We start from the raw sequence: 26,737 nt of genomic DNA, 5'->3' as shown, positions 1-26,737 counted from the left end.
AGAAAACTGTATAAAAACTGTAGTGAGGGGATTTTTAGAATGTAACTGTCGTAAATAACGAGAGACCACTGTATTAAAATGTGAGCACTGCTTTTGTCAAGATGTAATTTTTTGATTGTTTTATTGAAAATTCACTCAGAGTCACACAACTGAAGAAAGGGCAGTTTATTGGAAAGAAAGACATGATATTGTAGCAGAGATTTTATGCAGAAACACCTCTGTGCTGTCGGAGAAAAAAAACTGTCAAGTCTTCAGGTGCCTAATGATTTCCTCTCTTATTTTTCCACATTTTCAGCTTCTGCTTCTGGATTTCTTGCACTGCGGTCTTTCATCTTCTCACAGATTCTTGTTAGATTAGCCCAGTTTAGGCTTATATACGTGCAAAGACTTATTGAACCCGACATAACATGCTTGTGCCGCGTAGATCTCATTTGATGTCCAGATTAGCCAAGGTCAGTTATAGATCCACCAGGATATCAGTAACGTAAGGAGCCCTGGCTGCCAGTTCAAATTACTGTTACCTACATACTGCAGCGTTTCTTATCTTATGTAAGATAAACAACTTCATGCCATACTCTGATGTTGCAAACAAACTTTGATTTTTTTTTATTTTTTATTTTATTTGAAAGCTTTTCCAAGTTCCAGCAGCACAGCAATTAATTTCCCAGTGATCTGAAGGCAGATTCTTGTAGTGTTTACAGAAGCAACCAGTGGGAATGCAGGGCTTTTCCTGTTTGTGTCTATGTAAAAATGAGAGAATTAAAGAGTGTTAGTGTGGCAGAGATGTGCGTCGTGGGACTCACACTGCCCCCCTGTGGGTAAGTCTCAGCGTGAGCTTTTGGACAAATATCAGGCTGACAAAACAAAAGCCTTCGACAACATGCTCACAAATTGTATCCTGCTGCTTCCTGCCGTCAGACTCGGCGCATGCTACTCTGTCAGATTGCTTTCATTTAAATCTTTTTCAGTGATATCTATTAACCAAATATAATGACTACACATGTTCACATCATAATTTGCCGTCTTGCTTGCGTTTAATTCAACGGTTCGAGCCTTAAATGAGACGTCTGTAGCCCTGCATACAAATGGCATCTCTTAAGGAAGTCATAGCTTGTAAGTGTTCACATTGTTATTATGATTAGCTCCCAGAGGGAGGTGCTGGTTCAGTCTCTTCAGCTCGCGCTCTCGCCTCACACACATACACAGCGAGTCTGCAGCAGTGTTTGAGGGTGCCGGACACGTATTGGCTGTTCTGGGAAAGCTGCCTGTTTCCGGGCAGGTGCTGTTGGCTTCCCTGACAGTTCTGAGGAGCAGCGAACAGATTAGCAAGCGGCGTGTTGCATATAACCGAGCCGGGCTTCTGCAGGGGAGGCTCCTTAAAGCCAGAAGCATTAAATGGGCCCTCTGTGCTATGGCTCAGGATGCCTGCAGTGTCAGGGCCAGATCGCCTTCGTACACTGGCATACAAAGCTGTCAGCAGTAAACAAGCTAAAACCCGTCAGTAGAAGCGGGGGCCGTGTGAACGAGAGAAAAAAAGTCAGAGAGTCGGATCTGAATGGAATTGGAGGTGGAGGGGTTTAAGCCGAAAAGGTCATCACAGCTCACTTTTGCCTTTCCGAATGTCTCTGACAAATGATCTTTGAAGTATCGTTGGCGCATTTGTTCAGGGAGATCAGTTAAATTGCATTGGCGACGTCAGAGTGTCGGTGTGTGTTTTTTCTTCGTTCTTTCTTTTTTTTTAATGACCCATTTTATTAAGGAAGATTTTCTGCACCTTCCTTCCCCTCTCTCCTATTGCTTTATTCCTCATTTGGTGGGTTTTTCACTAAGTCTTTTCTTATACGCAGTGTGAGGAGGATAAACCTCTTATTGCAGCAGGAGCATAATCCCTTTTGCATGCCCACAGTGAAAGTATATTACACACCAGAAGTGGAGCAGATACATCTGTGACCGTGTAGGGCACCAGGAAGCTCCCACATCCCATGATCATATTAAAAAAAAAAAGAGACGGAAATGTTTTATTTGATATTTTCAATTTATTGTTATACAATTTAACTGGGTTTTAGAACCAGGAATGCATAAAATCTAATATTCAGGATGATTCAGGATCTAATTCAGGGTCTTAGATGCTCAGAAAGCAATAATGTTTTATTTTTCTTTGTTATTTTGTTAGAAAATAAATTGAGTTTAAAGCAGTTTTGCGGTGGTTATTGTGTTCATATTGATGACACAAGTTCAGGTCTGCTTTGGTTTTTCCTGTTTCTGTCTGATATTTCTTTGTCGGTTTTGACCTTATCCGTCGAATAAAAGGCTTCATAATTTAATTCTGTCACCATTTATTTACCCTCCCAAACCCATAAACCCCAGGACATACTATTTTTATTCCAAGTGCTTACTAACTTTAAGTAACTTTGTCACCACGTCAACAAGCAGTCCTTAGAGTTTCAGGAAATTGTGCACTTAATTTTTGCAGACAGTTTTCATTGGTCCCAACATACTTTTTGACTAGATATAACGTTGCAATTAAATTCTGCTAACCCTGACCTTTACTATGGATCTTTTTAGTTGTTTTCTCATCAGTTATGTACATTAGAGATTTATGTCACATCTAATGTTGATAAACAATGTTTATTTCATGACTTAAAAGTTGTTTGTAATGAGCACTGGTTCATTATGTAACTTTCTCATCACCATCTGCATTTGTCTGTGTTAACGTGTCTATCTGTGTAACAAAAGATATGTAGATGTTGTTCATTTAAAATACAGATGCATTACATCTATAAATTAATGAAATACTGTAGTTTACTGTAAAAATGAAAAATAACTTTTATGGTTTGTACCGTATTTTTAACTGAAATACTAGCAACCACAGCCACTGCCGTTTTTTACCGTAAGGGATTTATTTTTTACAGTGTATGTAATTATGCACTTACACACTCAACAGCATAGTATATGTATGTAGTGTCGTCCCAAATTAAACTCTAATATATTTTTTTGCTAAGCAGAAATTCAAACCTTTTCCCTGATGACATTTGACAGTTGCCAAATCAGTGAAATAAATGTCCAAACTACCAAATAATACCTGACATGAGTATAACTGCATTCACCATCAGGAGCCACCATTATCACTCTCGTAGGAAAATTTTGCTTTCACAATCCAAAATAAATAACATAATCCAACATGAGCGCCTAAAAGCTCCGCCCCTTCCGTTACGTGAGCAAAGCAGCGACTGTTGAGTGCGCGAAGTGTCCAACATTTCACACTTCATTTTACCAGCTGAATGAGTGCATCATCCGGGTAACTGAAGTGCACTTATTATTTTTAGAGTTTTCTGTGTAAACGCGCTACTTATACTATTTATACTACGAATGGCATAGAATAGTGCATAAGTATGCGATTTGGGATGGACGTTATGATTTTTTTTGTAGTTTAACACAGCCTTTCAAAGTGTACTCAATTGAATGGCATATGCAAATAGTCTACACAACTTTGTTAGACTGTGTAGACGATGTAGTGCAAAAATAGATAAAAAACAACACATGTATACTGTTAACAAGCTAACCGTCCATATGACAAATTAGGGCTGGACAATTATCAAATGCGATTATTATGCGCATTTTGTCAGTGATGCCGCTTCTGTAATCAGTTGTAAATATCTTGCACATGGCTTCAGATTGAGCAGCATTTGCTTTATAGTAGTTAAAGTTATAGTTCTTTTACCAGCGGACTGTCCTGCTTTTAATGATTCCAGAAGACTTTTTTGTTAAATGAACTCTCTTGAAGACATTTTCAACAAAGTGACACCAGGAAATTTATTTTAGAATTTCATCATGAATTAGCGCTAAAAATCTTATTTATGTAGTCATTTGTTCATTGACTTTTTAATTGTATATTTATTATTAAAATGTTCTTGCCATGAAAATAGCCTTGGTTGCTGACATGGCATTAAATTAAAAATACATTACATTCTTTGACCAACTATGCTCATAGTCATAGACCATTTAATTGTGCATTTATGAAATAAACATTCTGTGAGAATGCCCGCTGTTTGCACAACTTGTCAGTAAACTATGGCATTTTGTAGTAAAGGCAGTTAAATCTGAAAGCAAAAATACAATATTTAATTAAAAACATGTTATTACTCCAACCTCAGTTCGTAACTTCAGTTGAGTGTTTGAACGAAATCTTTCTGTAAGATGATTCTAGTCATGTGATTAGTAGTCACTTATTAGTCACTCAACAAAAGAAGTCAAATCTTTCATTTATTCAGCAACTAGAGAAATTTCCTTGATTATTTCTTCCTGGCTTATTTGGATTTTCTAAGAGCACCCTCTTGGCCTTTGGAGGAACTTTACTACTGATTACAAAACTGTGCTTCCCTGACAGGATGTGCATAACAACCCCAACTTTTATTAAATTTGAATTTGCGTTTCATTTCCATTTACCATCTAGCCCAAGCACACTGTTTGATGGAAAACTTGTAAACTTTTTTCTTTTTTAATAGTTTTTTTTGGGCTTTTAACCTTTAATGGAAAGAACAGTTTGAGAATTGACAGAAAATTATGGGGAGCAGAGAGAGGAAGGGTCTGCAAAGAACCTTGATCTGGCAATCAAACTCGGGCACTTAACCACTTGGTGCAGACAAAACTTAAAACTTTTTAAATGTCTTTTCTTTCTCCTAAATTGAAACTGTTTATAATGTTTCTCTCAAGAACACTTGAATTTAAAGTAAATAGATTTTCACTTTTTGACATTTTTGTACTTTCTGACCCAGGAACTTTAATGTGGGCTTTCGATAGAGGAAAAAATAAACATTGGTAATGGATGTAATATTTTGGCCATACTTTTTGGTAGTTTTCTCCTTAATATGGCAGTGTTATTTGAAGAGGCCTGTAAATAAACCGACTAATGGTCTTTCCAATTGGATATATATTTAAGGGCCACCCATTTTTGCTTACTGTTAGATGCCCATGGCCCAGCAAGGGCTCCATCACTTTGTTCTCCTCTGTGACAAGTCTGCCCTCCATCCCTGACAGCTCATTGATTACCACGGTGTGCTGCCTTTCGATCGGCTCCCTGATGAATTCTCGCAGCCCTGAGATCCTCCCTCTAGAGTTTTCATTTGTCTTTATCCACCAAGACATTACTCACAAGGGTTACCATGAGAACATGCAAATTCCTCTGCGCACCACCTATCGGTTTTCTCTCTTTTGTGGTGTAAACACAACCTGTTTTGAAGCATCTTTCCTGAAATGACAAATCGGCCTACGCTCATAATAGCTCACTCAGAAAGCCCGACAATGGAAATCGCTGGGATATCAGACATCTTGGCAATCGCTCTAGCTGAAGTTTTCCTCTTCCATGATGGAGAAGAAAGCGATTCATCTTCTCAGGCTGTGTTGCCCTCAGTCGCTATTATCACTGAGCTGTAATTGCCTGCTTTTACACATGGCTGAGCGACTGCCCGGCTCGCCTGTAATAAGACGCTAGGCAGAAAATATAGAAGACATGGGGAGAAGAGAAACCGAAATAATGAGCTTAGTTATCAAACTCTCCAGATGCAGGATAAAACAACTGAAGAAGAGTGGGGGCCGCAGCACGTCCTGATTTACGTCGTGGTTTGAGCTCTCTTGAGGGGTTTAGATTTATATGATTGGCCCGGTTGAGTCTTTGACAGTGATGCAATGGCATAGTCATAAAGTTGGATTTGGAATTTTTCACCAGCAATCTCTAATTGTTGACTCTCTGTGAAATGGCAGGTCCTGCGGTGGGTAGCCTGCAGTGATAGAGCAATATTTTCTAATTAACAGCCGTTTTAGCTCTCCCCTGTGACCGTTCCAAAATCCACCCATCAGATGTGTCGATGAATAATGCATAGTGCAGATATTATAGTGTTGTGTTAAAATCGTGTCCTAAAATTAAGTGCTTTTGATAGAAATCTCTAATTGCCAGCGCTGTATTTATTTAATCAAAAATACAAATACAGTACAGACAGTAAAATTGTGAAATATTATCACATGTTATTGTTTGTAAACCATAACTTTGATCAATCGACTGATCTAAAGAACTGTTTATTTTAAAACAGAGTAAAAGTCTTAGTCACTGTTGGTAAAATGTGAATGCAAACCAGGAGACTCGACAAGCAGGCTTATTTATCGAGATGTTTTGGTTGATCTGCAGTCAAACAGCATCTTCAATAAGTCTTACAGCCTGCAAATCCAAAGTGAATCTAAAACAAGTCTAAAATTAGTCAAATTTTTTGTCCTGTCTAGGGCTGGGCGATATGGCAAAAATGCTATCTCAATAATTATCTTCCATATTGAATGATAATGATATATATTTCAATATAAGTTGTTAATGCTTCCAGATTTAAAAGTAACCCAGTAATGACTGAAGCCTTAAAAATTAGAGAGTCCATTAAATGGCATAACATTTTCAGCCAATAACTTTTTGTTAGCCGAAAATTCAATACATTTCTAATATCAACAAACTTTTAGATTCGCATTGTTCCACATTTCTGCTGTGTGATCAGTATAGAGTAAAAAAGTCCATAGTTTATCATTGTTATTGACATAAATTTGATCACGATTCAATATAATATTGTTTATTGGCCCAGCCCTGGTCCTGTCTGTATTATGTTTTTAGGAGGGGCAGTGGCGATGGCTAACAAAGCATGCAAATGAAGTAGGTATGTGAAAGAACCTGCCCAGCCACTTATCACACAAGTTTATCAACAAAAGAGTATTTTTGGCCTGAATGAGCAATTACATCACTTTGGCTCAGCCAGTGCTCAGGACGCAAGAGGTTTTAATGTCTCACACCCTAGCTTTGAATGAAATTAGATAATTAAAAAAACTAATAATTGAACTTTTCAAGTATGTATATACACTCACCGTCCATTTTAATAGGTACACCTGCCAAACTGCTCGTTACTACAAATTTCTAATCAGCCAATCAACTCAATGCATTTAGGCATGTAGACATGGTCAAGATGATCTGCTGCAGTTCAAACCGAGCATCAGAATGGGAAAGGAAGGTGATTTAAGTGACTTTGAACATGGCATGGTTGTTGGTGCCACATGGGCTGGTCTGAGTATTTCCGAAACCGCTGATCTACTGGGATTCACACACAACCATTTCTAGGGTTTACAGAGAATGGTCTGAAAAAGAGAAAATATCGAGTTCTGTGGGCGCAAATGCCTTATTGATGCCAGAGGAGAATGGCCAGACTGGCTCGAGCTGATAGAAAGGCAACAGTAACTCAAATAACCACTTGTTGCAACCAAGGTATGCAGAAGAGCATCTCTGAATGCACAACACGCCCAACCTTGAGGCAGATGGGCTACAGCAGCAAAAGACCACACCGGGTGCCACTCCTGTCAGCTAAGAACAGGAAACTGAGGCTACAATTTGCACAGGCTCACCAAAATTGGAAAAGCGTTGCCTGTTCTGATGAGTCTCAATTTCTGCTGCAACATTCAGATGGTAGGATCAGAATTTGACATCAAACAATGAAAGCATGGATCCTTCCTGTCTTGTATCAACAGTTCAGGCAGGTGGTGGTGGTGTAATGTTGTGGGGGATGTTTTCTTGGCACACTTTGGGCCCATTAGTACTGATTGAGCATCCTGTCAATGCCACGGTCTACCTGAGTATTGTTGCTGACCATGTTCAACCCTTTATGACCACAGTGTACCCATCTTCTGATGGCTACTTCCAGCAGGATAACGCACTATGTCATAAAGTGCGAATCATCTCAGACTGGTTTCTTGAACATGACAATGAGTTCACTGTACTCATATGACCTCCACAGTCACCAGATCTAAGTCCAATAGAGCACCTTTGGGATGTGGTGGAATGGGAGAGTCACATTATGAATGTGCAGCCGACAAATCTGCAGCAACTGCGTGATGCTATCATGTCAATATAGACCAAAATTTTTGAGGAATATTTCTAGTACCTTTTTGAATTTATCCCATGAAGGATTAAGGCAGTTCCGAAGGCAAAAGGGGGACCAACCTGGTAATAGTAAGGTGTACTTGTACCTAATAAAGTGGCCGGTTAGTGTATGTATCACTGTTATTTTTAAACTAGATTATATAAATTTATATTCTCACATCACGATTGTTCAATTTAGTTTTATTTTGATTATCGCTCCAAAGTTAAAATAGCTCTTACGTCCTTGTTCATATTTACAATTTTATTATTTATGTAGCACAGTGGTCCTGCAAAACGCAATTCATTTCATTTCATTTTGTCCACACATGTAATGAAATGACAAGAAAGCTCAACTTGACTTGAATTTAAAAGCATCCTTGCTCAATCACAAGATTTGTTTATTTTTAAAAAGTAAAAATATATATTTATATTACTTTTTAAATAAAAAACAATACGCATTCATTCATTCATTCATCCGTTATTTCATTCATTTATTTACAGTTATTATTACATTTATTCATTATTTATATTTATTTATTCAATTTTTCTCTTCAAAATACTGCCTAAGTAGATTTTGTTTCAGTTGGGACAAACTTGACTCCACTGTAAAGTTTGCAATATTTACTGCATTTGTATCTATTAGTCTAGTCACGATTAGCTATTCTGATTGTGCACTGGTTTTCCAAATAACCTTTAAACCTTTAAATATTTGTGCAGACTTAACTTGACTACTACATATCTTATAAATATTTTTCCCTTCTAACATTGTGATGATTACTATTTTTACAGTGTACTGTTATTCTGTAGACTTCACTGCTGAATTTATTGAAACCATGACCTTTCTCATTCAAGTGGGGAGCTCTATATGCATGCCTAGGTAGAAAGTAGCAGCTTGAGGGTGTTTTCGAGATTGGCGCCTAGTGAACTCACTAGCCCTTAATGGTCCAACATTGACATCTATTTCTTCGTAAACCACACAGGGACCAGAAGATGTAACAATATGGAGAAAAACATATTTAGGATTCCCTTCTTTACCCCAGTAGCATTCTTTAGGACTCCCGATGTCTAAGAAACACACTTACTGTGGTTAGCTTATTAGCTTCCTCACTGCTTATTTACTTCAGAGAGCCACAGGCTACCGTCGAAGCAATATTTCAAACCATTATAATATTCGATTAGGTTTTCCTGGTATTGAGGACGTTGAAATTGATGTCCCAGCTAAATGGAAGAGATACCTCATGGCTCAAACCCTAAAACATTTCTCTCTTTAATGGCTCATTTAGGGTATGCCAAGGTTTTGATTGACAGCTAAATTCTCCGGTGTAGCCAGAGGAGAGGCAAGGGCTCAGCTGGATTGTTTTCCGAGGCTTAGGTTCCAATTCCCAGCTCCCCGTTTGGCAGAAGGGATCCACTTCGCCATCAGTAAACTGTGACCATGTCTCAGGGCTCTGATCTTTTAATGCCTTGTCCCAAGAACTTTCCATTTGGAGTCACTGATCCAAAACCGAAGGGCTTTTTTCCCCCACCGTGTTTATATAAATTGCAGGCCACAAAGCAATCATTTGAGTTGCAGGTCTTGTCAGAGGCATCATCAGTCTTGTGGAAGTGCACTTGGGTCTCTCACGCCTGGAGTTGTGACTCATGAGTTATATTAACAGAAGGTGAACATTGCAGCTCCACAATATGGTTTATTTCCTCAATCAGCTTTGGGACTGAGCTGCGCATTTACCAGTTAATGGGAAGAATGAAGGAGTTTGCTGGTTATCACGGCGCGTAGTGTGGATACTCATGGAAGGGATGATATTTCGGCTATATATTTAGTGTCTATTTGTCGTAAATAAGATTTATTTAGTTAATTGTGCAGCCTGAGATATCTTTTCAGAGTCTCCCACTTTCCCTCAGTTGAAATGAAGCGTTAAGCCTTTTAATGGGTTGCAGAGTGCCACAAACGTTACCCACAAGGACATTCCCGCTCTATGTAAGTGACTCGGTGAAAATATGTAAATCTCACAACATTTTTTTAAGGCTTGAAAGCTTGTTAGAATGAGATGAAAAATCAGTGCAATGCAAATGTTGGGTAAAAAAGTGTTGGAAAGGTGCATTATTTTATATTACAGCCCCATCTTTGTCTGACAATATGTTTATGCTAATGTGGTAGATAGTTCAGTGGCTTGTTCAGTGTCGCCTTTGAATAATTGAGTGGGTGGAATTAATTTCACGGATTAAAACAGCAGAAGTGAATTTAGCTTGCGTTTATCATCGCACATTTCCCAAGAATGTTGCGTTTTGGCATCGCTGAATCTTGCAGCCAAGTTTCATGAAGCAGATAGTTTTACCGCAAATTGAAAAATTATCTGCGATCCTATTATCTGTAATAATCTTTTTAAAGAATTTATGCGTATCTTGACCTTTAAAATATGCGATAACCTAAAATACAGTTGAAGTCAGAATTATTAGCCCCCCTTTGAATTTTTATGTCTATGTTAAATATTTCTGAAATTATGTTTAACAGAGCAAGGAAATTTTCACAGTATGTCTGATAATATTTTTTTCTTCTGGAGAAAGACTTATTTGTTATTTCAGCTAGAATAAAAGCAGTTTTAAATTTTTTAAAAGCCATTTTAAGGTCAAAATTATTAGCCCCTTTAAGCTATATATTTTTTTCGATAGTCAAGCCATCATTATACAATAACTTGCCTAATTACCCTTACCTGCCTAGTTAACCTAGTTAAGCCTTTAAATGTCACTTTAAGCTGTATAGAAGGGTTTAAAAAAATATCTAGTACTGACATCATGGCAAAGATAAAAATAAATCAGTTATTAGAGATGAGTTATGAGTTATTAAACTGTGCAGTTTTTTTGGCCTGCTATGCATTCGGGCATAAGACATTCATTTTATTGAATTATTTATATTTACATGTTCAATTACTGTACATAAAATGCTGTTTATTTCAGTTGTAACTTTTCTTTATTGTATTTATTAATTTGTTTTTTATATTTTAATATATTTAATATATTATATTATCCTAATTAATCTAAAACGATAAATTTATTATAAATAGATATATTCAAGTCACCAGGTGAAATTGTATTCATATCGCAGAATAACAAAATATTGCAATGTTAGATTTTTCCAATATCGTGCAGCCTTAGATTAAATGTTTAGAAAAAAATCTTTGCTGCGTCCCAATTTGCATACTTATACTACGCCCTAAAAGTATGTACTTTTTTTTGTGAAGGTAAAGTATATACTTTCTAGTGTGTAACAGAAGAGTATGCAAGCTTTGGGACATACTACTTCCTCGTTAACAGATCATTGTATTGCTTATATGAGCCCTGTCAGTCATCCACACATCCACATTTCTGTCATATTTAATTTCATACCTTATTGGAGAAGCTGCAGCAGGATAATCTGCCATTCACGATTCTTTCATGCTGAGAAATCTCCTCAGGTCTTTGGATAATTTTGCATTCTGAAGGTAATGTCCAAAGACGTCTTTATATGAGTTCACGTTGTTGTTACAGATGAAATATAACACGGAAAATGCGGTTTAAATATTTTCCAGTGGGCTAGATATTAATTAACAATCATACAAGCATTTTTACCGAAGCCTCCACTTGATGGTTAGTCTCGTGTGTTCACCATGTTTGTAGTTTATTTACACTTTTCACGCATGTTTGTAGCTCTAATTTAATACTAATTAGTATTTAATTATAAATAATACTCTAATTTTTTTTATTTTTAGAAGTCGAATTAGGGACATACTAATTCTATTTTTAAATACTGTTTAGGATGGATACTATGCGAATTGGCACGCAGCAAGAGTTTTAGATGAATAGGCTTTTAGTGGAGGAACAGAAATGTTAATCAGATAATTAAATATCTTCATTCTTTCAATGAACAAAAATATTGATGTTTTTGAAACAATATGGTGAGTAAATGAATGAAGACTTTAATAAACTTGGGTTCATTTTATAAAATGAATTAATTTAGATTTATTTTTGCACAGAACTGCTAACAGTGCCAGAGACGGTTCACGCCCTAATTGGACGTGCTGTGGGCGTGCACTGTTGTTGGTGCTCGGAGAACGCAGCATCTTTTGAAAAAGAGACAGACGGAGTCAGATTTCGGGGGGAGAGACAAAGAGCTTTTCCAAGAATGATTTGTTATAATTCAATAACCTGTTGTAGTGTTTTCTAGTCGTCCAAAGTTGTAAAATTTAAGGTGCTCTCCATCTTTCTTCTTTTCCCTCCTTGTTGCGACTGTAACACCCATATTTTTGTATTATGAAGCAGTAAACTGAGCGCAGTAGGGGCTGAGTGCCATTTATTTTCAAGTGATTTTTTTCTTCTGTTTCTTGGTTCAGTTTAAGAGTAAGGGAAGTATTTGTGGTTTATTTTTATGTATTTCTTTTGATTCTATTAGATAAGTTATCTTTGGGGTGGAGTCAGTAAATTTTTTTTGTTTATTAATTTTGGTCTTGCTCAGCCCTCAAGCTAGTTTTGTTTGCGCTCCTATTCTTTGTTTTCTGTAAATACAAACCTTTTCCCCATTTCTCACAATACAAGAACCTTAAAGTCATTAAAATCATAACCATAATCATAAGTGTTTATTTATTTATTTTCTTTAACTTATGTTTGACCTCAGCCTTAGACGTTTGGGGTCGTAATAGTTTTGTTGAACACAAAAGAAGATATTTCGAAGAATGCTATGAATTGACTTGGATTTTTTTTGAACGAAAGAAGTGACTACCAGTTTTCAACTTGACTCATATTATCTTCTTTTGCATTCAGAATAATAAAGAAACAAATGGAGGATGAGTAATTTTCATTTTTGGGTGAACAATCTCATCAACACTGATATTTTTCCACCTCAAAAAAAAAAAAGGAAATGAATAGTGAGGGTTTTAAGACTCCTCAGTGTTATGAAACACGTGTGCTGACAAACACGGTGTAGGAAGAGGAAATTAAGCTAATCTCCCAGTGTTTATTTTGGCTCCAGAAAGAAAATTGTGTGGTGCAGCAAACAGGATTTGTCCTTGATTTCCCCATCATATCTCAGCAGAAGTGTGTTTGTCAAGCGGCCCTAGGCTTACTTGGAAGAGAACACCTTTACCATGCAGCACCCACCTATCCATCCAGATTTTTTTTATTTTTCCATCCTTCCTCTTTGAGCAAACTAGGCAGGGGTCCAGTCTCCCTGACCACACATGCCAGTTCCCCCTAACCTTTTCCTCGCTCACACACACAACTTCTTTCACAGCAGGAGACTGAAGTGCACTCTATCAGTTTGCCAAGTGCACTTTATCAGTGTGTCGGCCCGGAAATCAAAGGCAGGTCATTTGTCCTCAGGCTGCGCATGTTTACTTTGAATTGTTGCTCTCGCACCCACCCACACATGCACAAAAAATATACTGAAATTCAAGCAAGAGATGTACTCACGGTTCAGTCGGAGAAGGCGATTAGGCCTTGCTTCAGTGGCAGCGTTTGAAGAGGAAGGAAGTGATCATTTGTGCACATCCTGAAGGGGTAGACTTTTAGAGATGCAACAACAGATACAAAAACAACATAAGATGAATCATTCAATGAATTTTAAATGATCATTGTGCTTTTTTTCATGGGAATACTTAATGTCTACAGTTTTAGGAAAAAATTTAATAAAATGAAAAAAATAAAATATATATATATGTGTGTATATATGTGTATATATACACTCTCAGAAATAATGGTACACGATCTGTCACTGGGGAGGTACCTTTGCGAAAGGTACAAGTTTGTACCTCAAAGGTCCATATTAATACCTCAAGGGTACATATCAGTACCTAAAAAGTTCAAAAGTGTTCCTCTTAAAATTTTTAGGTACTAATATGCACCCTTGAGGTATTAATATGAACCTTTTGGGTACAAATGTGTACCTTTTGAAAAGGTACCACCCCAGTGACAGATCGTGTACCATTATTTCTGAGAGTGTATATATATATATATATATATATATATATATATATATATATATATATATATATATATATATATATATATATATATATATATATATATATATATAATTGTTATTTTTATATACTTGCATATCATTGCAGTCTCTAATACCCTAATCATATAAAATGGTAAGTCCTACTAAAATGATGAATCTTCAAAGCGCAGGTTCCTCTGGTGTTTTGAGACTCCTGTATTATTGCTGCTGCTCACACGTCTGTTTATTCTCAGTAATGAAATCCCTTCTATTTGGCTTGGAATTTCTATATTCATTGTGTCCGGCTCTCTTTTAGACAGTATGCTGGGATAATGCAGTATAGGCTTTCATTAGAAAAGGCCTCACATAACTAGGAGTCCAAATATGTTACAGATAAAGAGAGGTCATAGAATTTTTTTGTGAGAAGCAGCCTATTAACTACCTAGTTACCATTCTAGACACTTTCCTGAAAATGCCAGCCCGTCTCCAATGTCATCCTGATAAGTTTCACACTACTCACATTAACTTCAGATAATGTGCAGTTGAAGTCAAAATTATTAGCCCTCCTGTGAATTTTCTTTTCTTTTTCAAATATTTTCCAAATGCTGTTCAACACAGATTTTTTCACAGTAGTTCTTTTATATATATATATATATATATATATATATATATATATATATATATATATATATATCTATATATATATATCTATATATATATATCTATATATATATCTATATATATATATATCTAGATATATATATATATCTATATATATATATATATATATATATATATATCTATCTATCTATCTATCTATATATATATATATATATATATCTGTATATATATATATATATATATATATATATATATAAATATCTATATATATATATATATATAAATATCTATATATATCTATATCTATATATATATATATCTATATATATATATATATATCTATATATATATATCTATATATATCTATATCTATATATATATCGTGTGATTTCCCGACCATGAATACAACATTACATGAAGACAAAAATGACATTTTTAGGTAAATTATACCTTATAAATACAGTATGTGACTCTTTCAACATCATTTAAAGGTGTCCATGTTGCTGAGCAATGTATGTGAAATGATGAAAAGACTCATGCAGCCGCCTTTGCTTCTCTCTTGAACTTCTATCCTGAATCGTAGAAATGCTTTTATTAAGATCATCTAGGGGGTCGAATCAAGATTGAGATCTTTTTTCGATTAATTGTGCAGCTCTAGAATGTATACAACTGGCGCATGCTTGTTTTAACACAATATTTAAAATATTTTGCTTAGAAATAACTAAAATAATTATAATTTATTATTATTGTATTATTCTATTTATTAAATTATATAAAAAAAAGTTTGATAGGGCGAATGCTTTCCCACTGGGTCATTCGGAAAACCCCTTAGTGTTTTGTCCTGTATGAGTCTAAAATTGATTTCATAATGGTCTTAAAATGTCTTAAGTCTCAAATTTAACTTGCTGAAACCTGCTGAAATCCTGTATTAAAACTATTTTATTTATAAATGTGTTGAAAAAGATCTTCTGTCTATTAAACAGAATTATTAGCCCCCCTTTATAATTTTTTTTCCCAATTTCTGACTGTATAAATCTAGATCCTTTTTTATTGTTAAATCTTTCCTGTTAGTGTTTGGGTAAACATGCATGCTTTTCATACAGAGAGAGCATCTGACGTCCGACTGCAACACTACAACTAGACTAATGGTCTCTCTGATGCTGTTATGAAAGATTGCTAAACTTGGCAGGCAGCTCGTTAATAGTCTCTGAAGTCGTGATATTTTCTGCCTTACCATCTGTGGTGTTTTCTTCTATTCCTCTTTTCTCTTTTTTTTCTTAAAGCTCTCCTTCCTGTCAATAATGTCACTTAACGTTCTGGAGGTGATTTGTCCTGGGGACGTTCAGTGGCTTAATACTGACTAAGCAAGAAAAACTAATACCAGAATACCAAACCGGGACGTGACGAGATTTCATTCCAGGATGATTTTGCCGTCATCAGGCGTTGCCGTTTCCATCTCTCACTCTGTGTTTTAGATTGTAACGCACTCTATAACTCGGGTCATTTAGTCTATCTCTGGGTTTTGGAATTGATTTGGGCCGATCACAGTCAGACAGCATGAGCATCTTGAGCAACATGTGGAAAACCCTGTTATTTGAACATGAAAGGTCCAGAATTAACATTATACAAGTAATTAATGCAATTTAAAAACGTATTTTATTAAGAAATGTAACATTTCATTAGGCCTACACAATCTATTGTTTCGGCATCAATATTTCAATATGTTTGTCCACGATAGTCACATTGAGTCTTGATTTGGGGTTATTATTGATCAGTCCCACCAAATTATAACTATTGTGAAAGTTGATCATTGGCATGTGTTTTAAAGGCATTTCAAGATCATTTAGACACAAAAGTACATTTGTAACTTTAATGTAGAATAATTTGACTGAAATATTAATTAGTGAAAATGTAAAATATCAGCTGTTAAATTACAGAAATGTACCATAAATAACATATGTTAAATCACAGCAATTTACTAGAAATGGAAATTTCTGTCATTTAATGTCTGTTATTTTATTGTAAGTTTATTTAATTTAACGGACGTTATTTTTACGTTTTTTTTTTCGATACCCGAGCTGCCGGAAAAAAAGTAAAAATTACAGATTTATTTTTTTTACAGTGCAGTGTTGTTTTACATTTGACATTTACTTTTTTAATTTCTTTACATGAGTACTTATTTTAATAGTTTATTATTAATGATTGTACTTTTTCTCTGTTGTATTGTAATTATTTTTGCTTACTATTTGTTTAGTTATTTTTTCTTATACATTATTCACACCTATATAAAATCACCCCAGTCAATATAAATTAATAATTTCTTACCAAACAGAGCTATTCAAACCTCTTGGTGAAATTGTACTCATATCACAATATATAGACTATTTCAGTGTGGTCATGTTATTGGCCCATGAACATTTCCTGCTTGTTATCAAACTATTTCATAACTGTAACAAGAAGCAATTCAATCATAACTTAACTGTTAAATTAGCTATCATAACATTATTTATCAATATGTTGCTCCTTTTTGGATTCTCAAAAGCTAAAGAAATTAAAAATGTAAAACAGTAAATGCGTTGGGGCTGTTGTTTTTGTTAACATCCCTCAATAACGCAGAAAACAAAATATCAAAATGTCAGATTTTTCCAGTATCATTCAGCCCTAAAATGCATTTTAAAGGCTTAAAAAAACTATTAAAATGATATTCTGTAATTTATTCAGCTTTTTAACAAACAATATATATTTGTTAACATTAATGGATTGGTATTGTGGAACAGTAAACAACTATTCATCAGTCTTGGTTATAGGGGTAGTTCACCATAAAATACAACTTTACTCACCTTTTGCTCACCCTTAAGTGGTGCCAAACAAAAATGAGCTTTTATCTTGTGTTGAAGACAATAAAAGTATTGAAGAATACTGTAAACCAGTAGGCATTGACTAGGCATGGGATGATAACTGGTTTCAAGGTTAAACGTGATTTGGAAAAGTCATAGAGGAATGGTGCTATACCATTCATGAGTTTTTTTCCTAAATGTGTTGTCAAGAAAGTGTTTTTGAAATTAATAAAGACAGCAGAAGTCAGTAATTTATTTTAATTATTTAGCCGGACATTTTTACTGTTCCAAAATATTAAACAAACATTAAACGTTTTCTAAAATAAAATGTATTTTGTTTATTGGGGGAAAGATTTTTTGTTTTTTTTACCCAGACATTTCATTCTTATTTTAGAGCAGTAATGACAATACCATAAAAACCGTGATATTTGTATCCAAGGTTATCATACTGTCAGAAACTTATACTAGCTCATGCCTAGTATTGCCATTCACAGTAAGAAGAAAAATGCTAAATAAGTCAGTGGCAGCAGATTTCCAACATTCTTTGAAGTAACCATTCATACTTTGAAGTAACTTCTTGTGTGTTAAACAAAAGAAAGCAGCTCTCAAAAATATTTCTGAATGATTAGTTTATTATATTTATCAGATTATTTATAAACAAACTATATAATGTTCAAGTTAATAAGTTGAAATATTGAATATAATCATTTTATTGGTCTGGCCCATGACAGAAGACAAGATCTGACCTTCTTTTTTTTCTTATCTCCTTGTTTTAACACCTGTACAGATTATCTTCATTTAGCCAGAGAAATACATGAGCAATTCCAGCGTTATGGATGTGATATTTGCAGTAAAAACTCAAACATAAATTCACATAGAAAGTATACGTTAGCATTATATTGAAGCAACTGTTTATATTTTCGGGAACAATTAACCACTGAGTTATGGGATCAGAAAAATATCAGTCTGTGAACATATTTTATATTTTAAATGAGGAAAATAAACACGCGTTATGGATGTGACTAAAAAGATTAGCGAGTTTACAGTTTACAACATACTTTGTAGAAATTCTGTGAATTAAACTGCACAACCCCCCAAAAAACAATACTAATCAAAAGGATAAGAGTTGGCTTTCTATAGAACAAAAATCACTGATTTTATTTTATTTAATATCTTTGCATTTATGATGGAAATACTTCATTATGGATGTAACACTTTTCTGTTATGGATGTGACAGATGTGAAATTGCCACTTTTGGAAAATCAAATATAATAGTTTGAAAACATTGGCAGAGACATTTTTGAGTAGTTTTAAAGCACCATAAAATACATGCATACACAAAAATTGTAGAGACATTTTCTCTGTTTTGGGTGAAAGCTTACTTTTTTCATGGCAATGTTGACATTTGCATGGAATTGCTCACATATATTATCTTATATGTAAGTTTAGCAGTAATGTATGAAAAGTATTTCTGCATGTAAATCTTGGTAAACTTTGAAACAGTAAATCAGTTTGTCATTATTATACAAGCAAAGCAAACTAAATAATCCGTTGCCATGTAGACTAAAATGTTTATGTTTATATAAGCTAAGCGAAATACAGTTTTATGGCCAGTAAAAATACTAATGTCCTTCAATTATTGGCCAAACCGTTTTTAAAGCCAAAATGTGTTTGTTTTTGTGCACTGTGCTCCACTAGTATCTCTCAGTGGGGGGATTGTCAAGCTCTGAGGTTGGCCGCGCTCTCTCAGTGAGAACACACAACCGATGGCCTGACGGAGCACACAGGGATGTAATGAGTCTTCCAGACATGCTGTTTTCTGCTTTATTGTCATCCTTCCCCACTCTGTGATTCACAGTCTTTTGTTAGCGACTGCTACAAAACAGCAAACAAGCCCGTCTTGCAGCATTTTCTTTTAGCCGTATTGTTGTTCAAACTCCCCCTGTGTATGCATGCAGCCCATATGTCATGATATCCACCTCTCTACAGAATTTACACATGCCTTTTTTTCTGCTCCCTCCCTCTTTGCCCTGTCTTTTTGCATCCTCCCCCTTTATTCCTCACTTCTACACAAGCCTCGGTAGAACGAGAGAGAGAGCGCGAGCACATGTGGGGGTGGGGAGGAATCACAGCTGAATTAGTTGAGACTCTCTGATTGGCTGAGAGGCCGGGTATTCTGGGTAGGGGGGCGAGAGCGGGGCGGGCAGCATTTGTTTATTACATATTTCCCCCCCTTTCCCTTATCTTGTGTTATCACGGCAACGGCTCCTCCTATGCAAACATAAAATAGACAGTGGAGGGGAAGCATCAGGCTCACTGTATACAAGGGGAGGGGTGTGTGTATTTGTAGATGTGTGTGCTGTCTGTCTGCCTAAAGAGAGCCTTTTAATTTGTGGAGTGAACAGGAATATGCGTCAGTTCGTCCGTCGTATCTAAGACACTGCCGATGTTGCATTCACAATCAGCTCGACGTCACGGTTTCATCAGGCGAGAGGGGTTGGTGCTCGGTAACACCACCACCACCACCACCACCACCACCACCAGAAGAGAGAGACAGGCAGAGAACGAGAGAAAAGCAAGGCAGCGTTGGTGCACTGATGCCTGTGCGCGTGTGTGCATGAGCTTGTCTGTGTGGGGCTGCCGGCGGTCCACTGCTCCTTAGTTACTCTGGCTTCTTGCTGCTGCTGTACGTCCTTCATCCTGTCTGCCTCTGACACCATGATTTTTTGTAATCACTTAGGAGAATACAAGAAGGACGAACTCTTGGAAGCTGCGAGGTGAGTACATGTCTTCTCAACCCTTCCACATCTCATTCCCCGCTCTCCCATGATTTCGTTCTTTCCCTCCCTCTCTTGTACCGTTTCCATAGTCACTGTTTTTCTTTTGTCTGTGCACATGGACGTGAATTAAGGCATGTGTCAGAGAAGGTGCCGTCAGGGCCGGGAATGTCTGACTCAGTAGATGCATTTTCATGTTTACATGTGATGGCCTGGAGGAGTCCGCTTCCTGCACAGAGGAGAGCCCGAGAGTTTCAATTTAGCTGCATGCCATGGGCAGAATGCTTTATTCCATGTGGCGAATTCAGTTTTAATTGGTTTCTGAATGCTCCAGGTAAAACCAGAGAAGGAGGATTTGACAGAGGCACAGAAATTCACTTCCTACCTGTTGTCCTGGGAAACTCCATTAAACCAAACACTGTATGGTTACCATGAGACATATAGGAATGGATAAACAAGACTGCCTTTGGAAACACGTGATGCGCTGGCAATCCCAGCAGTCTTTACCTTCATCACAGAGAAAAGACGTTCCTTTTTGTGCTCTGGTCTACATCTCCATTGGCATTGCCCCCCTTTTCATACCCCTGCCTTCAGGCACAGCCCGGAGCATGGATACAAATCAGGACTCCTGTTGTTTTAATGATCAAGAGAGAAAGGAACTACAAAGGCCTTGTAATTCTCCCCAACGTCAGGACGAAAGATCGTTAGGAACACATATGATCACAGGGGGCTTCATTGCTGTGGAATTAAGTTGATCTTGTCCACCCAACCCCTTCCAAAGATTGCAAGAGTAACCATATGTATTGAGACTTGTTTGAATTTTGTGGAAAGGACGATTGGCATAGCAGATAGACTTGGAAGTCTTGCTTGGCCTGTGCTGCTCTTAGTAGTAATCTCCTGAAGGCTGGGATGCATCTACAAGAGCATGAAGAAGATTGATGACGCTCTACCAGTACTCAGCCTGTCTTCCCAGTTGTAATCCCTCAGCCAGTCTTATTTTCCTCTGCTGGTGGCAGAGTGTGCATTTAAATGAAGGATCTTCTGTTGTTCACTGAAGCCTGTTATCTGTAGTTACTGGCAGGAGGAGACTAGAGCAACCAGGGAGGAACAAACTCAACTAATTTGTCAGGCAATTGGTTGACCTGTAGGAAATCTTCTCTACAAAAATTCTGTTTGCCAGCAGGACCCTGACATTTTCCATAGCACGTTCCAGCACAGGAACGAGGCTACATTGTTCAGCAGCTAATACGAGTCTCCTTGCCATTGTTCAACTTTCGATTTGAGTGAAATCAGTCCAATCTCAGGCCCTGGTTGGCATGATGCTTTGGCTATACCCGTGACAGAGCTGGCGAATCCAACACTGTCAAAGTTGGAGGTGCTGGCAAGATGTAAAGAATTTATTGGCAGTTGCTGATGAGTCAAACCTCTACAGCATAGGCCTCAAACTTGATTCCTCGAGGGCCGCAGCTCTGCACAGTTTTGCTCCAACTCCAATCAAACAACTAATCAAGGTGTTCAAGACTTCTAGAGACTAGCAGGTGGTTGGAGGTGGAGGTGGTTGGAGCTATGCAGGGATGCAGCCCTCCAGGAATTGAGTTTGAGACCACTGCTCTGCAGGCTGAAACTCCAGGACATGGTTCAATGCAATTACAGCAGCAACTTTATATAGGGTATTCTCTCCTAGGTATGTGATATATTAATGTTGAATGTGCAGTGTGAAGGTTTCTTTATGTTCCATGAAGGTAACAACTGATTGATACTGTTTATCTTGCATGCTCCTCCTCCCCTGACTTTTATTCCCCATCTCTCCTTTTATCCTTCACTCCTCTTTATTCCTCATCTTCTCTGTGAAATTCACTACGTTAGCTTGTTCTATTTTACGGTTCCCCCTTGTTCTTTAAAAAACTGCTGCTTTGCTTCAGGAGCGGAAATGAAGAGAAGCTCATGGCCCTGCTCACGCCGTTAAACGTCAACTGCCACGCCAGTGATGGTCGTAAGGTAAGAGCATTCACTGCATCATTAACATCTGACCGCTGTTGGTGAATACTCCACAGAACTGTAAATATTCTCCTCCTGACAATCTTCCAGAATGAAGTCAAGGTAGATACCATATTAGTAGATGATGACTTTCTGGAAAGTCAGTTTACAGACCTCTCACTCGAGGTAGCAATGCTGTTTTTAGTAAACTTTTGTTCAAGGTTATTATAGTTTTCGATAAGTTAATTGCATTTAAATATTTTATGTTTTTTAGGTTTTTTTTTTAACTTTTTTCTACTTTCATTTTAATTTTGTCTTTGTTTGTTTTTTGTCATTTAATGTTTACAATAATCTAAAGGTTTTTGTTATTTTGTAATTTTTTTAATTTCATTGTCTTAGCATTAGTATAGTTAGTTTTATTTTTAGCAATGACTTTAACACTGCTTCTGCCCTGTTGGAAATTATTATTCAAACCGTAATAGAGTTGTTTCAAGTTAGCCAGCGAGACGTATCCCTAATTTGCATATTCAATTAAATATGTTGTCTACCATGACTAAGCTTTCTTTGTGAGAAATGTGCCATTGTTTACTTCCTTTTGCATTCATTTAGCTAATGATGAAGATCAAAGTACAATCAATGTATCTCATTATTATTATTCATCATCATCATCAAATGTGGAGTGTTGGGTTTAAAGCTAAGCTAAAGAGCATCAGTCTGATTTCTTATTTAATTGGTTATTTAATAAAGTACAGAAGTGTAAATTTCTGTGGAATTACCATTTAATTAGACTAGTTTTTGAAAATTGTTGTTGTTGTGCTTGAAATTCAGTTCTCAACATTTCATTTTAGGTTCAAAGAAATGTTGCTTGCATTTGGTTTCAAGTTTAAAGTAAACCCCTTAAGTTTTTAGGATGAAATACTCTAGCTTACATCACTTTTTGAGCTTAAAATTGAGTTTTTTAAATTAGTATTGACTCAAATTTCACATCTGATATATCTTTTTTAAACAAGTTTTTTATGAGTTCTGTCAGCACATGTTAGGCTGTGTATGACAACACCACCGTCATCAATATTTGTCACAGAGGACAAGATTGGAGCAGTGAAATGGTTGCAGAAGTGTCCTAATCTCTCAGTGAGATCAAGGGCTTGATTTAGAGGAATTACTCTCAGCCGCTTCTGCATGTAGTCCTCATGCATATTTATTGAATATTGACTGATTTCCCAAGTGTGCTACCCAGAATGTTTTTTCCCTGCTTTGGTAAACATTTTGAGAAGAGTCTGGCTGCAGATATGCACTCTCAGCTCAGATGCGCTGTCTGTGACATCATTTCTGGAAAGTGTTAACAAAGATTGATGCTTTATTACATAATGATTCCCCTCATACAGCTCTGTTTATTTTGGATGTGGCAAGAATATTTTAGATGCTGATGCATATAGAATGATACTGGGATGATTTGCCAGTCTTTTTTTCCCCAGTGCTGGTTAGGAATAACCATTTATAAAAAATTTTTTTAGTGCTAGAACGTTTCATTAAATATGTTTTCATGTTCAATATAAATAAATGGTAAATTCAGTCCGAAGTACTGGTTAACCCTGAGATTTATTTTATTTGTTGTGACAGTTTCTCATATAGGATCTATGAAGCTGTCTATAATGCTTAAACATTCTGTGGAGTTCTGGAATGTAGATTAAAAAGTCTTATGAATTTGATGTGCTGTGGAAAAAATGTGGCTTCATTGACCCAAAATAAAAAGATAAATAATAAAAATAAAATATCGCATGTCAGGTTTTTAACTACACTCTGGGGTCTGTATACATTTATGAATTTGGCAAACGCTTTTATCTGTTAAAAAACTGTACACTGTGTTGTCTTTATAAGCTGCATTTCTAGTTCTCTTTGGCAGACTGCTTGAGCTTCATGAAAGAAGAAAAACATGACAGTTCAAAAAGAAAACAAAGTAATTACAATACAAAAAAGATAAGTTGACCTCCTAAACTTTGGGACCGGGTACTGGGTCCGTGATGTCATTTACTGCTGCATTCTTAAAATTTTAAAGGTCCGTACTGGCCCAATACCCCATAAATGGTTCCGTTCTCTCATCAGTTGGAATAGAATACCTTTTGCATAGATTATGAAAGGGACATTTTTCTTTTTTCCTATGATTACTGACATGTGCAGGAACCAACAAAATTAATTTTAGCAACCTAGACGACACAGAACCGAAAACGTATACTTTCAAATTTGAGTTTACAAAAAAAGTACTTCTTTTTTGAGGAGTTTATTATAATAAAGACAACATATACAATTATTTTAGTCACTTTCAACAGTATTTATGAAATTCAAAGGGTTTTCTTTAAAATGATACCAAACTTTTGCATTTACGACTCTGCATGTGGATTTGGGAAGCTTTTAATTTGGGTAGGCAAAATCCATGCAGGCGGAAACCCCAAAATAGCACTTGACTAATAGGTTAACCCTTAACTACCACAGCAAGAAAAAAATGTTGAATTGCATTTCTTAACTCCTAATGTCACTAGTTAACAGACTTGATGGATTTTTTTCAACACATCCCATAATTTCTAAATATCAACCTCTACCAAATTGTGGTTTATGGTAAAGTACTGGATTTAAAACATATACTATGAAAAATATGAAATGTAAGACCAATTTATAAAAAAATCTAAGTAAAACATTTTGAATTCTAAATCATGTTTATTTTTTGAAGTATACCATAAAAAAAATTCAGATTCTCATTTTTTTATTTATTTATTTATTTTTTTTTACGTTAAAACCAAAATCAAGTGTAGTAGTGCAACAGGATTATGTTTGTTTGATTTTTTTTTTTTTTTTTTTTTTTTTTTTTTTTTTTTTTTTTTTTTTGTAACCAACAATGCTGTATTTTAAACCGTTTAAAAAAAAAAAAAAACAGTCATTCTTTAAATGATTTTAACAGTCATTATTTAAAACAGTCAAAAAATGGTCAACCACCAGGCAGTAATTTCAAATAGATTTTAAATACTTCATATAGTTTATTTTGCAGATTTAAACATGAATCTATGTGTATTGTCAATGAAAAACAAGTAATGTGTTCCATTATTGTAGCTGCTTTCCTCAGTTGCTTTCAAACATCATTTTAAAGTCTTTATCACTGTGCATTTAGTTTTTCTATCAATGTATACATCGTATTATTTATTACGTATTTCCAGATTTCCTGTAACAAATGCAGCTGATTTTAAATGCAGTGCAGTACTGCGCATTTAAAACCAGATATCCCAGTGCTGCTTAATGCCATTTATTTTGAAAAATGTATGTTGCAACATAAATGTTGTCCTTTTCATCAGAGCGTCAGCCATTTCACGTCGCAATAAGCGTTTTCTTTTTTTTAATTTTCACATGACCTAGATTGAAAAATCATCCATGAACTTGTTTAACAAGCTCCCCATTTATCTTAAAACAGGTGAGTGGAGTAAAGACTCACTGTGGATGTACCTGAGATTGGCTCTTATCGACCCAAGGGGCCGTAATCTCGCCTATCTCTCTTAGCAGACCTCTAACAATGCCCAATTCTTGTCACCTTAGTGATTCTATACAGCGTTTCTATGTAAAATGCAGTCATTAGCCAAAGGATTATAGTATTTAAATGCATCTGTACCCTCAGCGGATTCAACCCTCTCAGAGAATAGATTGAAATTACATTTAGTCTTTAATAGATTTTGGGTTCATGATGCGAAATAATTTCACGATCACCACCACAGAGATGCTTATTCAAACACAAAGAGATGGCATATGCATTATGCTTTTGATAATCTTTAGCTCTTTTGGTCTTTATGAAAAAAAGAAGCTCTTTCAGGGTCCATCTGCTTTAGTTGGCTGTTTTGCTGTCACAGGCAGCTTTATGTGTGTATAAAGATCAGTCTAAGCTAATGTCACTATAGCAGCTTCTGCCTGAATCATAAAGATTTGCCAGTTTTTCTGCCTTTTGTTGCTTTCTTTTGCTTTGAATGCACTCGCTGCTTCATTAGATATAGAAAGACACCACCAGAATAAGGAATAATGGAGCACATCAGGTTGCAAAGCCCTGAATCCTTTGTTGGCTTGAAATCGTCGTCTTCTATAGATCTACAAAGAGATGTTTGAGTATTACCAGGTTACCTTGTTTTATTCTTCTGGAAAGACCTATGAAAGATTAGCAGCGCCTTATTTAGAGCTCCGTCCCCTTAATTTCATAACCAATTTCATCCACCTGATACTCGAGCCTCAACCATGAAAAGTGATTTGACTTCCAGCGACCGCCAGCGCTGTTTAGAGACAGAGCCTTCCTCCACAAAACACCCCCGTCCTGTAACGCGGAGCAGATTTGAGCTGGACTGCCGCCAATCCTCCATATGGTTGAATTATGTATTCTGTGCTCAGACAGAGAAGCACTTCCTTGCTCTTCTGTCCACACGTCTCTGTGCCAAACAGTGTGTTGTGGGTATATTCGATGTTCTGTCATAACTGGGGGTGTTGGATTGGTTCAGATTTCTCTGTTTGGTTTTCATCACTGGTTTTGATCGGTAAATCTATGGCTCAGTTGGTTAAATTAAGGCTGAGATAACTTCTTGTTTTACGGTGC

General features: G+C 36.2%; 1 protein-coding gene across 1 annotated transcript in view; it reads left to right on the top strand.

Moving 5' to 3' along the window:
- Positions 1-26,737, top strand: part of tnksa (tankyrase, TRF1-interacting ankyrin-related ADP-ribose polymerase a) — a 136,419-nt gene that overhangs the window by 40,625 nt on the left and 69,057 nt on the right. Inside the window, exons 4-5 of the mRNA XM_056446934.1 lie at positions 20,109-20,145; positions 22,068-22,184. Of these exons, the coding sequence (XP_056302909.1) occupies positions 20,109-20,145; positions 22,068-22,184 (154 nt within the window). The remainder of the gene's footprint in view (positions 1-20,108; positions 20,146-22,067; positions 22,185-26,737) is intronic.

This window comes from Danio aesculapii, chromosome 21 (assembly GCF_903798145.1).
Source record: "Danio aesculapii chromosome 21, fDanAes4.1, whole genome shotgun sequence".
In the NCBI taxonomy this organism is placed as follows: domain Eukaryota; kingdom Metazoa; phylum Chordata; class Actinopteri; order Cypriniformes; family Danionidae; genus Danio; species Danio aesculapii.
This window is presented reverse-complemented; position numbering and strand designations above follow the sequence as displayed.